The sequence below is a fragment of the Talpa occidentalis genome, unplaced genomic scaffold (genome assembly GCF_014898055.3).
Source record: "Talpa occidentalis isolate TD23 unplaced genomic scaffold, MPIMG_talOcc4v2.1 talOcc4.16, whole genome shotgun sequence".
In the NCBI taxonomy this organism is placed as follows: Eukaryota; Metazoa; Chordata; class Mammalia; order Eulipotyphla; family Talpidae; genus Talpa; species Talpa occidentalis.
In genome coordinates this window covers 4049923-4066339 of record NW_023601653.1, presented here as the reverse complement: position 1 = coordinate 4066339, position 16417 = coordinate 4049923, and the positions used below count along the sequence as shown (strand labels likewise).

Here is a 16417-nt window from a genome sequence, read left to right as displayed (position 1 = left end):
AGATTTCTAGCATAGGGAGAATTAGTTTAAATCATAAGGAAAATAGAAAAGAATAGGAAGGGGTTTAACATGGGAGTGACATGTAAGGAACAAGAATTCTCCTGCACCATCCTTTTCTCAGTAAGACCTCTTCAAGGAAGATTCTGACTGCAGGGACACTCCATTAACCCACCCCTAACTCAGTAACACTGAAAAGGTTTTTTCTCATTTCTTTAAATTTCTATATGAAACTTGAACTTCAAACCAAATCTAAGCAAACTGACAATGAATTTGGCAACAGTATTTCTGACTATGTTACAAAAGGCTCCAAAACAAACTTGTTGACGAATTAGTACCCCTTGACTAGAAATTATAATCCAGTCAAAATTCACTGTATTAGAAAATCCATGAGGCAACCAAAAAGCAAACAAGCCCTCTCAATCTTTTCTCTTCTCCTACACTCAGTTCTTTGGCTCTAAACTGTGGGGGTTCTCACATTTCAGAGGAAGAAACTGCCACCCAGAAATGATAACTAAGTTAAAAGGTATCAGTTTTCGTAATAATTAAAAGTGATTTTCACACTAAAATATTGAAATAAAGAGGTGCAAAATGTCAGAAAATATATCAGTAGATGCCATTTCTGGAATCCCTAAGATTTAACTAACACTTGAGGATTTCTCAATCTTACTTTAACTCAATTCTATGACGCTTACTTACATGATTGAGAATAAGGAATATTTCAGTTTATCTCCTCATCACTCACAATCCACTTCACTCTCAATAATGGACAAGTATGCAGAAGATCAACAAGGATATGGAAGACTTGAACAATATACTCCCTCAACAAGTGCAGAATACATATTCTTCTCATGCATACATGGAACAGTCTCTAGGACAGATCATGCACTAGACCATAAAACAAGTTTCTAATACATTTAAAAGGATTAAAACCCTACAAAGTATTTTCTTTGACCACAATGGAATTAAGTTAGAAACCAACAACAAAATGAATTTTATGAAATTCATAAATATATAGACATTAAACAACATACTCTTAAATAGCCAATGGGTCCAAAGAGAACTAAGAGAATTTAGCAAGTATTTTGAGCTGAGCAATATATCAAAATTTATGGGGTATCTAAAGTACTGCATAGAGTCTTTCATAGTTTTAAATGTCTATATTAAGAAAGAAGAAAGCTCTCAAAGACATAATATAAAGTCTTCGCCTTAAGTGGCTAGAAAAAGAGGTACAAACTAAACCCAAGATACACAGAAGGAAGGAAAGATAGAGAAGACAGAAAAACAAGAGAAAAATAATGGAACCAAAAGTTTGTTTGGGAAAAAGCAACAAAATTGAGAAAGTATTTTTTTTAAAGATTTATTATTTATGCATACAAAAACTGGGGTACAGGCCAGAGGTGCGGGGGGTGAGAGGACTCACCAGAGACAGAGCAGGGAACAGAACAGGCAGACTGACTGAAATACACTGCTGAGGGCAGCAGCGGGTGAGTCAGGAGAGGTCTGCTGCACCATGTGGGTTGCTCCCTGGTTGGCCGGGGATCAGACTCGTGCTGCAGAGGCTGCGGATTGCTTCATAGTGTGGTGCTTAACCCCTTGCACCACCAGGGAGGCCCTTGATGTGTACTCAATGTTTTTAAGTTAAAATTTTTATTTCAAAAGTTTGCAACAGAAGAACTTTTATTTTCTAACATACTTCTTCCACAAAAAGTATCTGTCATCCATCACAAAAGACTTGTCAATGGGAAAAAAAGGCTTAAGAACAACCAAAGAAAGATAAAATCTGTTATCTCTAGACTCACTTCTATGACTTTTATATTTATATCTAAACCTATTGCATGTGATATTATGCACCATCTTCTAAGTTGTCTTTTATATACAGCCTAACACATTTAATAAATATTAATTATTCAAAGTAATTTTAAACAGTACATTCTTGCTCTAAATTATGTTCCTTCTAAAGTTCTCAAAATATGATCTAATAATTTGGTACATCCCTTCCCCACTCACCCCCACTAACCTTCAGATACCAGTATCAGAATAAGTAATTACAGATCAATTCTGTAATAGACACCAGAATGTGTCTGACTAGGAAGACCAGAGAAGAAACAAGGTGGGTTTTAGCCTACTTGAAGTTTAGTACATGCTAATAATTAGAATAATCATCTTTGTGGCAATAAACTACAGCCATTTTATCAGACTATTTTATACTTCAGCTTATGCTATACACCTGAAATGTCCTTTTGTGACACACAAATTGTAAAAAATCACATGACCTATCATTTAGACCCAAAGGCTATTTCACTGAAGATTCACTAGTTTCATTCTTAGAAAGGATCATCAAAAGTAGGTGAAAGGTGGGGCCTCCATGGTGGCACAAGGGGTTAAGGTTCTAGGAAGCTATCTGCAGCCACTGCAGCACGAGTTCGATTCCTGGTCAGCGAGCTACACACATGGTGCAGCAGACCTCTCCTATCTTGCCCGCTGCTCCCCTCAGCAGTGTATTTCAGTAGATCTGCCTGTTCTGCTCCCCATTCTGCCTCTGGTGGATCTCACCCCCCCCATTCCTCTGGCCTGTACCCCAGTTCTTGTATGCATAAATAAATAAATCTTTAAAAAAAAAAAAAAAAGTAAGAGCCTCCCTGGTAGCGCAGCAGGTTGAGCGCAACGCTGCAGAGGCTGTCCGCAGCCTCTGCAGCACAGGCTCGATTCCCAGCTGGCCAGGGAGATTCCCACATGGCACAGTAGATCTCTTCTGTCTCGCACCCACTGCTCCCCTCAGCAGTATATTTTGGTCCTTCTGCCTGTTCTGCATCCTGCTCCGTCTCTGGTGAATTCTCTCACTCTCCCACGCCTCTGGCCTTTACCCCATTGCTTGCATAATTAGAAAAATCTTTGGGAAGAAAAAAAAGTAGGTGAAAGGTATTATAAGTAAATTACATCTCAAGAAAAAACTGTTTAATTAATGTAGGTAAAGTAAAGGATGCCCCAGAGAAGGGCACTCCTCATGTTCGCAGCCTGCGTAACTTTACATTCCCACCATCAAAACAGGGATTGGGATTGAAGGGTGAGGAATTCTTCATCCATTAATCTAACAAATGTTTACCAAACAACTACGATACTATGTGTTAGGTGCCAGGAAATGGATATACCAACATTCTGCTCACAATAAAGTTTTTAGTCCAATGGGAAAACATACTAACAGTACTACTATACCCTTTTCCTACTATACCCTTTTCCTTTTTACTACTATTACTACAACTGCTTAAGATACTACAATGCCTTTAAAAAAAAAAGAACTCAAGATAAACTATATTAAAATTAGTAATGCCACACAGCTGTTTCATTTATTCATTTTCTACTTACATGCCTAGTCGTATTCTGGTTCAAGTGCTGAAGTACCAGTCAGTCCACAGATCTATTCACCTCATATTCATGTCTTATTCAGTTCTTTTTGGTTCCTTGTCAAAACTTTCCTCAGGCATTCACTTAAGAAATATGAGGATCTACTATACATGCCACATGCTACCCTGGCTGCTACAATGCCATGGTGACAAGATCAATAGTCACTGCTTTTCAGTGGTGTTTACATTTTTGTGGGGAAAACAACCATCAAATAAGCTTTTATAAGAGTGAAGAATATTTTCAAAGACAGCATACTCAGACACCACATCCCAGCTGACTGTTCCCTGATTCATGAGAGTCATGCTTCATACATCTTTCGGATTCTCAAGGGTAGGCCTAGATGCTGGACACATGTATGTGAGTAAGACAATGCTCAACCTCATGAAATTTCTTTTGGCTTACAAAAATTTACTTTTCATTGTTCTGGAGTCAACCTCACGAAATTCTTAAGTCTAATGGGGAAAAATGCTGTAATAAAGAAAGTGATGTCTAAAATATTCATCTTTACTTATAAAGTCATAGGAAAGTGTAAAGCACACATGCTTTACACTAAGGGTCTCTGCAAAATTCAAATCATCTGAACTTACATGTAATACATGCATGTGATTAAATGAAAGAAACACAGATTTCTTTAAAAAATATAAATTTAAATAACATGTATTTTTTAGGTGTTCTTGGTGTACAAAGGTGATACTATCCAACACTGAAGTCACTGGTAAGGAGAAATAAGATGCTTTTTATGTGGAGTAGGGCTAGAAAATACATAAGCTGGGCCTGAAAAAATATCTCATCCTCATGATCAGTTTGCACTAAAGTTTCAAGTAATTCCCTCAACACTCCCCAAAGTAGTTCTCCTTTGGGCCTCTACTTATGGTAACCTCCCACAAGTCTTTCCTGATTGAGTCTAGTAAAATTTTATTGAAAAAGAGAGATCTGCACTCCCTTATCTTTTCCATAGCCTCTCCTGCTTTCTGGCTCTCAATCCCTAACTTGTTCCACAGCATCCCTGGAATTATTTTCTTCTGATTCTTATACATAATTTTGTCAAGTTTTCTAAACTCTGAATTTCTCTAATCCTTTCAAGGTTACATTCTTTTCCTCCAACTGGGAAACCAGCCTGAATGGGCTAGCCCAGTGTACACTGCACCAAAAATGTATTCAGGCTTGTGCCTTTAATATAAACAACAGTATTTTAAAGACTCAATGTGTTCTATATAATTAGCCTGACCCTCAAACAGACTCCTAGGGGAAGGAGTAAAAGTACTGCATACAGGGTTGGTTATAGGAATACTTTAATACATTTCAACTAAAGTATATAAAATATATGTATTTTAAAGGTTTAATAAGATTCAAGCGAATACAATACACTTATAAAACTGACCTTAAGGAGCGGAAACATCAGTGAAAGGGTAAAAAGACATGGGTTCCAGTCCTGATTCTGATACTCTATAAATCACTTCTTTAAGCCCTGATTTTTCTCCCTACAATATAATTTGGAAAAATAATTCCTGCCCTGTAAAGATCAGACAGACAGACAGCTAGGGAGGTAGGCAGGCAGGCAGATAGATAAAGAGAAAAAAACACCAATGTATATTGAAAATGCTTTGTAAAACTGCAACACAGAGCATAAATGCTTCATTAGAGGCCTTTACATCACAGAGATAATTCTCTAGGACAGGAGAATCTGATCCTACTCCTCCAATGAGATGTTTTATTCTGCAAAGCAAAAAGGTCTTGTATCCTATTCAAAAGAGACGGGGGACAGAGCTGGGGGAAGGGAGGAGAAGGTTGCGGAGGGGAAGGAAAGGGACAGAGGAGAAGAGAAGGGATGTTCCCTTTGGAATGGCAGCCAGTGAAAAGCATACTGTTCCTAGACTCCAGACAATCTTGAACATATAAAGAGCAAGACTAAAGGAAAGCAGAAGAACCTGTATCCACTTAATACACAGGAGTGTTCAAAGTGTGCTCCTGAAAACCTAAGCTGTCAACAGGGAAACAGTCTTCAAATGAGCTCTGCTGCCAGAGGAAGATGGACCTGCTAAAATTCTGATCCAAAGTTAAGAGAAAAAGGAGAGTGTGCAGGTGAGAAAAGTTAATTTTCTCTGAGCGCTTACTGATCCACCATCTGAAAATCATATGGCTAAATGCAATGTGGTATCCTGGATCAGATTTTGGAACAGAAAAAGGACATCAGTGGAAAAACAGATAAAATCCAAGTAGAGCTTGAAGTTTACTTAGTGTACTAATGCTAATCTCTTAGTTTTGACAAATGTAACATAGTTATGTAAGATGCTAACATTAGGGACAACTGGGTAAAGAATACAAGGGCCTCTCTTCCATTACCTCTGTGACTTTTCTGCAAATTTAAATTATTCCAAAATAAAAAGTTTATATTATAAAATGAATGCATGCTTATACTTTAAAAAATTAAACACGAATAAGAATAAAATTATCTCTTATTTTTTTCACTCAAAAAAGTTTACAAATTTGACTCTCTTCAGAAATATTTATGAGTTACTAAATATATAAAGGGCCAGATTTTTCCAACTGAAATGCCACCATCTTTTGATGCTACCATCAGTCCGATGACTGACTCCTATAAATGGTTAATTATGAAGAATACAACACATCACAATATAATGTTGCGAAGAACTTAAGCAAGGAATCCCTAATTGTTTCAAAATCATATATACCGAAAACCACTTACAATGAGATTTCTGATAGTTTTATCAACAGGCTCATTCAACCCTTTCACAACCCCATAAATTTGCCCTTTATCTCTGTATATAGGATGTGAACATGAAATTCTCCCTCAATCTGCTTTATAAGTCAGAAAAAATACCCAAAAATGATAAGTATCTTTTATTTAACCTGAATACTGGCAGGAATACAGGCAGAAGGTCGAGGCATCTTCCTGGGTTGGTAAAGCCGGGCTACTTACATATCTAATGTGGTTACTTAGAAAGGAGAAATTTATGAAAACCTAACTTGGGATACTAAACCATGCAAAAGTCTCTTTATTGTGTAGTACTACTTATAAAATGTTAAGAACATGAATTATCATCTTATTTTTTAAAACAACGGTACGTGGAAGTTACAATTACACTATTTTGTAGGTGAGGAAATTTAATGTTAGATTAAGCAAAACTTGTCCAAAGCCAAAAAATGAAAAGTGGAATTTGGAGCCCAACTTCATCTGATTCTACAGCCTGAGCTCTAAACCATGATTATACTGTGCACTTCCCCGTATTTAAAAACGACACATAATAGTGCCATCCATGTGATGTGGCTGGTGAAAATTATGATACATACACCTAGTAACCAGGGGAAACTTCAGGTGATTCCAGAGAATAGCACATGACATTTCAGAACTCTAGAATCAGAAAAGGCTCCTTACATTAAAATTCCAAAAGGAATAGAGACTGTAACTGGACAACAGTGGTCACATTTGTAAAGGTCATTCACAGAGCTCTGCCCAGACACAGCAGGCACCCTAGAAGGACGCGAGAGAATGCCATAGCCGACTTCCCACTTGATTCTCAAATCAGAAACCACCACACTGAAAAGTCAGAGAGCACCTGCCTCCTGGTAAAGTTTTCTTCCTGCATTCTGTGAAGGGGGTCTTTCCTAGTACCAGAACCATTCACAGTTGATTGATTCATTCATTTGCTGAACTAGTATTTACATGCACCAAGAATATGCTGGGCACCAGTTAAGTGATACAGCAGTAAAATGGACAGATAATGTTTCTGCCCTCACAGAGCATATATTCTAAAGGAGGGAAACAAAGTCATACCTAATTTCAGATGGTACATTATGGGTAGAAAAAAATATGAGAAGAGAGACGAGTGGGACGTGGTAGTTTCACATAACAGTACACAGAGAAGGTCCTTCTTGGGATACCGATGACTCTTACGCAGAAATCTAATTAGTAAGATAAACCATGAAAAGATTTAGAGAAAAGGTGTTCCAGGAAGCAGAAATGGGATGTGCGAAGGCACTGGGTGAGAAAAGCTTGTCTTGAGCAGGAAACTAAGATATTAGAAATGAGGGGTCTAATATGCATAACTCCTACAGTATGCAGTAACTTACTCTCAACAGGCATTTGAGGTCTGCGTTACTTCTCTCTTACTTACTATGCACAGCTAGTAAGAAGAGGCAGAGTTCAAACACAGGTCAGCCTGATACCAATAGTCTGTGCTTTTTCTACTACATCCAATTTAATGCCAGAGTCATAACAAAAATATTAATAATTATACATAAAAAATAAGTAAATCAAACTCCCACATCATGAAAAATCCAGAGCTCTTCATTTCATTTTAGGTTTTCTTCCCCTTGAAGTGATCTCCTTTTCCAACTGCAGCAGAGAGATCTCAAATTGCCAGCTACTTGCATGTCCTCAGTCTCCTTCCTAAGGATCTACGAGGTAACGCTCACACAATATCCTCACATCAGATCTGAGGGCAACATGCACTTGCACCAGACGTCTCAATGGGGTGCAGCAGTGAGATGGGAATGTGCTTCCTTTGATGGGCAGGGCCATCTGAACAATCTCTTCCAAAGTAAAGGCAACAGCACTTGCCCTGTGAAATTTGTTCTGCATGTTCACCCTGAAAATGTGGGCAGTCTTGAATCTCATTTGCTATTCCCTGCTGGTAAGTACTGGTGCTGACATTTTGTGCCCAACTTTGTTGAGGGCAGGTGACAGGTGGCAGATTCAAAACTTGGGGAAGGGTAGTTATTCCATAGCAAGTATATCAGTGTATATTCTTTCTATATCTTTATAATATGGACTTGAAAAATATATAGCATGGTAAAATAAACAAGTTCGAAATCCTAAAAAAGGCCTATATCCTCATAAAAATTCTGTAAATATGTAGAAAGTTCTTTTTTCAATTGAAGTATTTCAAACTCTCCTGAAAACAAGTCTTTCCTATTTAGCTTCTTTATATCTCTGAAATTAACAGTATTTAGAGTAATAAATGATATTTCATATAACTCATTTTCTGAGGGGAGAAGGTAAAGTCTGAGTAAATTTTTAAAGAAAAAATGGTTTTTCCCCCCTAGGGGGAGCATGAGGAAGCAGAAAGAAATTAGAAACTTGGCCCAATGGATAAAAAAACACAGACAGACACCCCTCCCAAAAAAAAAAAAAAACCTGAAAGGTTTTCCAATGTCTGATGTGTCAAGTTCTCTATGGGTATAGAAAGAAAAAAAAAATCTTACCCTTAAATCTTAGGTGATATAAAATTTTATCTAATTATCCAATTATCTCTTAAGAAATCCTTAAAGACAGGGACCTCCCTGGTGGCACCAGGGGTTAAGATGCAGCACTATGAGGTTATCGCGGCCACTGAGTTTGATCGCTGGCCAGGGAGCTGACCCACATGGCGCAGCAGACCTCTCCTGTCTCGCCCACTGCTCCCCTCAGCAGTGTATTTCAGTACATCTGCCTGTTCTGCTCCCCACTCTCTCTGGTGAATCCTCTGGTGAGTCCATCTCTGGCCTGCACCCCAGTTCTTGCATAATAAATAAATAATGCATAAATAAATAAATCGTTTTTAAAAAAGGAAATATTTAAAAATAAATTTTGGTAAAGGCCACAGCAAACCTTTTTTTTTTTCCTACAAAAGAGTGGACGTCCATAGAGTTAAGCTTCATTCAGTATATCAGATGAGACAGATAAAATTGTTAGCAAGATTAACATTCTCAAGGTTAAATATGTAAAGAAAAAGCCAGCCTATCATAATATGGATTTCCCGGTCCCTGGGCCCAGGTTTAGTAAAGACATCACAAAGTAAATTGGTCCGTGACAGTAAACACCTGATGTTAGAAGAGCTGCAATTGTGTATTTCCTGAAGTTTGTGTGGTTGAATTTGCAAGTGGAACATTTCATTACTGCAGGTTTTACACAAAATTTTCGAAACAAAACTGCATTAAGTTAAAACAGAACTGAAATCAATGCCTTTTCTGACCACTTGAGAAATGATTTCCATGAATTTTCCTATCACAGAATTGCCCTTTTCATTTTGATGTGTGGCTCCTTCAACATACACAGGTAGAAGATCATTCCAGCTCTGAAGCTAAAACAGAAGTAGAATAGAAAGTGAACAATTACCCAGTTACCACATACCACATTTTAGCCTAATTCTGAGTGATGCAGAGGGTGGCACGCCTATCAGCAGAATGCTTATTTTTGAAATGTCCTGGACACAGGTTTGTAGTTTCCCTCCTCCTGTTTTTTCCAATCATCCCAGTGTTAACCCTCCCTATTGCAGTCTCAGCCTATTGTGTTCAGGAAAACCCAGTAGACTCGCCTGGCACACTGTGACACACACACGAGACCCTCTTTCTCCGGCTGGGCTTTCCTGCCTCCCCAGGCATGGAGACTACAGAACTACAACAACAGCTGGAGATCATTAAACTGACAGAAATAGCTTAGGAGACTCCGTTGGTGAGTGAGTGGGGGGAGGAAAGGCTCAGTATCAGATTAAAAAAAAAATCTAAAGGGCAACAGGAAGAGGTGGGGAGAGGTAAGGTGAGGCCTAAGGAACTATCACACCCGAATTTCCTTTACAGTCAAGGGAATGCACAGAAGCAGGAGGGACAAGTGGCTGCAGCCTAGCTTACCCAGCCCCCACCTATCCTCAATGGAAGGTTTGGCCAAGACTAAAAATGTGGGTGTCAATGAAGACAAGTTGTGGGGTCAAAGAAGGAAGTCAGTCTAAAGACTAACCCTGGGTCATCCCCAATCTACAGGGAGTAAATTCGAGCACATTAGTGAGTTCTGGGGTTGTGCTAGAGTAAAAATCAGCTCCAAGATTAGGTAGGGGCAAGGGATGAGAGAGCACAAGCAACCCCCAAGTGCACTGAGAGACCAAACCAGCCCTGAGGCATCCCCTATAGAGAGGATCAAATGCTGGATGAAACTTAGGCTGGTCAGGCTGGTAGGCCAGGGCACAGCCACACCCCCAGAGCTAGCTTGGTGACCTTGCAGGCCTCCAAAGGTCGGTACAGGAATGTGCCATCTGCTTGGCCCACTGCCAAGTGTGTTCAGCATATTATCTGAATGCCCTAGAGGCTTTATTCAGATCACCCCATGTAAGTGGGTTTGCATACCTTGATCTATTCCTTAAAGTCTGGTTAGTTTCAAAATTCTGGGATACCCTTTCCATTCCCACACTTGCTAAGTTGTCATTTGTTATCATCAAGACCTCTCCTACCAGGTCACTCTTTGTAATTAATTTTACAGGACTGCAGTTTCAGACAGTTCCCCACCTTCAAGCCTGAACAGGAAATGATTCGATTGCAGATATTATGACTGCAACTCTCTTTGGCAAGAAAGTTTGGTAACTGTGAGATTGCATGAACTTCAGCAGAACATTTTATTTGATACAGCAAAACATTTTATTTGATGCACCTAATGATTTACTATAGAAGGCTCTAGGCTGACAGTTATTCTCAAAAAGCAACCACCATACTACCCTCTTCTAGGATGGCTTACTTTTTTTTTTTTTTTATAGAGGCATGTTTTATTTATTTATTTGTTTGTTTGTTTTGTTTATACATGCACTGGGTACAGTCAGAAGCACGGGAGGGTGAGAGAATTCACCAGAGCCAGAGTGGGGAGCAGAGCAGGCAGAAGGACCGAAGTACACTGCTGAGGGGAGCAGCGGGCCGCAGGAGAGGTCTGCGCGCTATGTGGGACCCTCCTCTGGTGGCCGGGGAGCAGCCGGGGATCGAACCGGCGCCGCAGAGGCCGCGGGCAGCTTCGCAAGCCAGCGCTCAACCGCTGCGCCACCGGGGAGGCCCCAGGATGGCTTACTTTTTTTCTAACACACAAACCTGAAGGAAAATATGCTCATGTTTATTTCCAAACTGGCTAAGTAACTGTATTTGAACCTGATTGTCTATAGCGAGTCCAGAAACATCACAATAATTGGCTCATTCTGAAGAGTATCGGTTAGCATTAGGAAGAAGATATATAAGTCCATGAGAGGAAACGAAAACACGTTCAAACTGTACAGTCTACACACACATCATACATACAGTTCATTATAAGGCTGTATAAAATCAAAAGACAGGATATATATTAACTAAGTTATTGTGGCTTATGTAATCACTTCTAAATGGATGCAGCTTAGGTGGCAGTAATTATATCAATATATCACTCATTATCTTAAGAGTCCATTTTTTAACTGAAATGGGAAAAACTGATGTCATAAATACTTATAATCAACTACTACGTGTGCCCTGATACTAGGTATAACGCAGGAATTGAGAATGAAAATAACCTTACATGTTTATGTAATACTTTACAAAGCCACTTTCGTACATGATTTGATTTGATCGTAAGAGTTAGTATGGCAGACATAGTACCCACTGCACAACAAAGAGAAACTGATTTGTCAAGTTCAGAGCAATTTAGCCAAGCTCATCAGTGCAAGATCCAACCAAGAATTTCAGATCCTTTACTATAAGCTCAGTGCTGGAGCACAGCTGCTACCACAAAAGGCATCTGCCCTCAAGGAATCAATCTCTGACACCCAATGCCTCGGCCAGTTATTTCTCAGATGCACCAAGATTCTTCCCAGTAAGAACCGACCAAACTCCTGGTCAAACATCATAATATGAATCCTAATTCAAGAAAATTATGGGAAAAGATTATTAGTACCACTGACAATTAAAAGATGTGAGTAGGGCCTCCCTGGTGGCACAAGGGGTTAAGCACTGCACTATGAAGCAATTTGCAGCCTCTACAATGAGTTCGATCCCCGGCCGGCCAGGGAGCAACCCACACGGCACAGCAGACCTCTCCTGACTCGCCCACTGCTCCCCTCAGCAGTGTATTTCAGTCAATCTGCCTGTTCTGTTCCCTACTCTATCTCTGGTGAATCCTCTCACTCCTCGCCCCCGCACCTCTGCCCTACACCCCAGTTCTTGTATGCACAAATAAATCTTTTAAAAAATTAAAAAAAAAGATGTGAGTAGCTTCTAAAGACTACAGTTATTAATATGAGATTACATTAGGACAGAGTGCTCAAAATACAGATGTCCCTTTTGGATACACATTTTGCTTATGGGTATGATACTGCCCTCTAGTGCCAGGAGGCACAGTGACTTCAGGGGACTTGCCAGCTGATGCACATTAACCACCTAAGTATAAACACATTTTGCTAAACAACAGAGGGGTAAAAAGAGAAAAGCTTAAGCCTGTTACACACATACAACCATAAAGACTATGTAAGCCCCTCAAGGAATTTATATAGTGGAGAAAATATGAAACGTAAAACAAATCACTGTAATCAAGACAGTACTGTAAATGCTGAAAGAGTTTACAGATAATAAATTACTAGACTGGAAACTGGGTTGGTAAGTTTCACAGAAACATCAACATAAAAGCCATTGCTGAAGATCTTTAGAAATAAGAGATGAACAGCATAAGTCAATACCTAGAGACAGGAAATACTAGACAGTTAAAAAATTGCTTAGTTAAGAAAATAACTAATATGCTCCAATTTAACTGGAGCATTAAGGGTATGAAAGGGAGTAAAAGGCTGGCTAGGGTCAGACCATGAAGGGTCTAGAAGTGTGCTATCCAATATGGTAGCCACTAGCCACATATTCTATTTAAAATTTCTCACTCCAGCCACATTTGAAGTATCAAAAGATACCTGTGGCCAGTGGCTACCATAGTGAGCAGTACAGATATAGTACTGGGCAGTGCTATACCAGAAGCTCATGTAAAACCACAAAACATCAATCTTTCAAGACTCACTCCTGCTATAAAATGCAGATCTGATCCTGCCAAAGTCTATTAATTTAAAAAAAAAAAAAACCCTACTACTATAGGGGTAAGTTAAAAAGTCTGGTCCCTATCCTTATAGGCATTTCTAGATGCCAACTAAAACACTTAGAAAAAGCACCATAGGTGATCCCCTATAAGCCTAAGTAATTATTTTTTAAAATATGTACCAGTTTCTAAAATGTTTTTTTAAGTAGGAAGAAGATAAGACAAAAGAAATCTATCAAAGAAGAAAAAGATTACTATTGTGTTTTATTATTACAGATAGATCCCTAAAACCAGGAAGAGTCATTTCCACTGGAACTCTTGGGGTATTTCAAGAAATAATCACCTTTACTCCTGAAATACCCACTCTCCCTAACAGGAGTAACATCAGACACCTTACGCTTTCACTATGTGATACATAATCTATTTCATTTGTGCAATTTACAAAATATCATTTTTTAAAAATTGTATATGTATTTGTAGAAAACACAATGTGAATCCTCTTGAGATCCAGCAGACAAGCAGAATTCGAAGCAGAAGGTTCTAAGCACAGTATAAAACCAGAAAAACATACCGTCAAACTGCTTCGGGTAGTTGCCTAAAATTACCACTCCCGTCCTACCTAGGTGGCAACAAGACTGCATTTCTATTCCTATGGACCTCTGCACATAAAGATAATCTTTTTTTTTTTAAGATTTATTTATTTTTATACAAGAACCAGGGTATAGGCCAGATGCGCGAGAGGGTGAGAGGATTCACCAGAGACAGAGTGGGGAACAGAACAGGCAGACGGACGAAATACACTGCTGAGGGGAACAGAGGGCGAGACAGGAAAGGTCTGCCGCGCCATGTGGGACCCTCGCTGGCTGGCCGGGATCGAACCCGTGCTGCAAAGGCTGCAGACAGCTTCATGGTGCGGCGCTCAACCACCTGCACCATCAGGGAGGCCCACATAAAGGTAATCTTAATGATCAGCCTGGGAATGAAAACTAACTCTGGATTATACAGTTAGCAGCAACTGCCCAGAGCCTTAAGTACTGAGCGACGCTGTGTCTCTGCCCCTCAAGTAATATTCCCTTTAATGTCACCATGTTTCTTGACATTAATCAAGTTACTTGACATCAGTCCAGTTTTAGATATTCAAAGAAAAATCAACTGCCTCTCAACCAGTTTTATAATCTATTCTCTTTGCAAACTGAGCACTGCTAATCACTCATCTCCTCTTCAGTGGATTCATTCATTGCTGATTCCCCATGCTCAAATCACCCTGTGAAATGCTAGTAAAGTCCCAAAGAGATGAAAAATCAAAAAGAAATGGCCAAGATTTTAGGACATTAACACAATGGATTTTAGAGATCATGTACAAATAACGATAAGGGATAACAGAGGGTTTCCAAACTAGGACAGGAAAAATGCTGGTAATTCTTTTCTACTCACTTTGATAAAATTTAAAGGGCCTACTTCCCTTCCTCCCTTCTCACTTAGAACTCTTCAGTTTTCCTCGAATTTAAAACTGAACTTTTCTGTAGAATTCAAATGTGTTCACGCTACTCCCAGAGAATTTTTTTAAGCAAGTTTCAGAAAACAAAATGGGATGTTCACAAAGGAAACTCCCTTAAGAGTGGATGGGTGTTAACCTAATGGAGTTTCCTGTTATCTTTCATATATCTGGATGTTTTCTACAATTACTAAGAAGAATGATAAGGCTAGTCCAAACTACTTTCCCTAACCAAAACTAGCATGCAATACAAGTAAAAAGGCTCCCAAGTATCATTTTATTTTAAATGACATCTTATTCTAAGAGATCTTAGAGGTTATCTACCTGCTTTTAACATTTATCAGACAGACGAAACGGAAGTCATCATCAATGACTCCGGATTTATTTGTACAGTACTTAGAGCCAGTGTATGTTTAATTGATAAAACACTGCATTTGACTTACATAAAGGGAAAGAATCCTACCTTATTAAAATTTTTTCCTCCATAATCTACATGAGCTTTGGCTATATGAGCTCTGCTGGATGGAAGAAAGAGAGTAAGACAGTGTAACATCCTAAACGCCGTCCCATCAGGTCGTGAACTTCTGCTCAGTTAACCATCTGCTGAATGCTCAATGAGCTTTAAGGAGCTTTAGTGAAAACCCTGAGAGACTAAGCACCCAAAGTCCAAGCTTGGATGGCTGTATAGGAATGGGGGGGGGAGGGGGAATAAAAGACAGCAGGAAGCTTAGGAGGAAACAAAAGCATGCAACTCCCAAAGGGAAAAACAAATATGCTAACCTTCCCGCAAACTGTGATAAGGTGCCAGGCACAAGGCTGAGCAGCTGTTCTTTCCCGGCTTCAGAACAATCCACGAGAGGGGCCGAGTCCTGCAGGGGGGCTGGTGAATCTCAGTCTTCTCCTCTAGCATGCTGGGGGAGATGTGAGGCTCCAAAGGCCAGTGTTGTAATAAACTCATTTTCTTTCCCTCACTCGTTAAGGAGGCCATTTCATTATTTGCTGAAGACCTGACTAGCATTGCTCTATAGGTTAAAGCGGGTACTTCATTTCTGCAGTGCAAAAGTTTGCAGCAACAACTAGATCCCAAGCTACTCCTCGGGAGTGGAGCATTAAAAGCAGTGACAGCAGAAGGTCAGAATCAGTAAGTCTCCTGGAAAACATTTCCTCCTGTCAGCACTGGGCCTTGACACAGACACCTCCCTCCTCTACTCAATGCCAAAAAGCTGGGTTGGGATGATTTCAATGTGTAGAGCTGGAAAAGAAGAGGGTTCCCTTAGAGAAAATGCTCGTAGCAACCAACCAACCTCATTCACCCAAAATAGTAAACAGTTGGTTTCTCTGCTCAGAACGACAGCCTTCTGCCAGACAAGCAGCATCACATGCCCAGGTCCTCCATCTCTCCTCTGCCTCCCTCCCTCCGTGTACAAAGCCTGCACAGAAGTGGAACTAGGAACTATAACAAGGCACTATTTTATTTCACTTGACATTTGTTTTAAAAATGTTTACAGATGAAAGATACCAAATTGGGAGAGGGGGAGGTGCCAAATGAAAAACTCAGGGAGAAGTTACTTTGAAACAAGCCACATCACAATGTGAAGAAGGTACCATAAACATAACTGGTTATTTGGCAAACATGCTCAATGAATGAGCAAATGAGTGAATAGAGAGTAACTTCTCAGGAATTTGCAAAGTTTGCTGATAAAATCTCTAAAAAAAAAAGATATAAC

The 16417-nt window shown here is 39.5% G+C and overlaps 1 protein-coding gene and 1 long non-coding RNA gene across 8 annotated transcripts in view; one reads left to right on the top strand and one right to left on the bottom strand.

Moving 5' to 3' along the window:
• The window catches only part of MRTFA (myocardin related transcription factor A), a 140791-nt gene that overhangs the window by 41119 nt on the left and 83255 nt on the right, over window positions 1-16417 (bottom strand). Inside the window, exon 1 of one of the 4 annotated variants that reach the window (XM_037513503.2) lies at window positions 15471-16289. The exons of the other annotated variants lie outside the window; for them this stretch is intronic. Coding sequence (XP_037369400.1) covers window positions 15471-15708 — 238 coding nt within the window. The 5' untranslated portion in view covers window positions 15709-16289. Of the gene's footprint in view, window positions 1-15470; window positions 16290-16417 lie in introns of those variants that run through there. 4 annotated transcript variants of the gene reach the window in all.
• Window positions 6801-16417, top strand: part of LOC119247234 (uncharacterized) — an 89225-nt gene continuing 79608 nt past the window's right edge. For all 4 annotated transcript variants that reach the window (XR_008552117.1, XR_005125684.1, XR_005125683.2 and 1 more), the window contains exons 1-2: window positions 6801-6990; window positions 7726-8057. This is a non-coding gene — a long non-coding RNA (uncharacterized LOC119247234). The remainder of the gene's footprint in view (window positions 6991-7725; window positions 8058-16417) is intronic.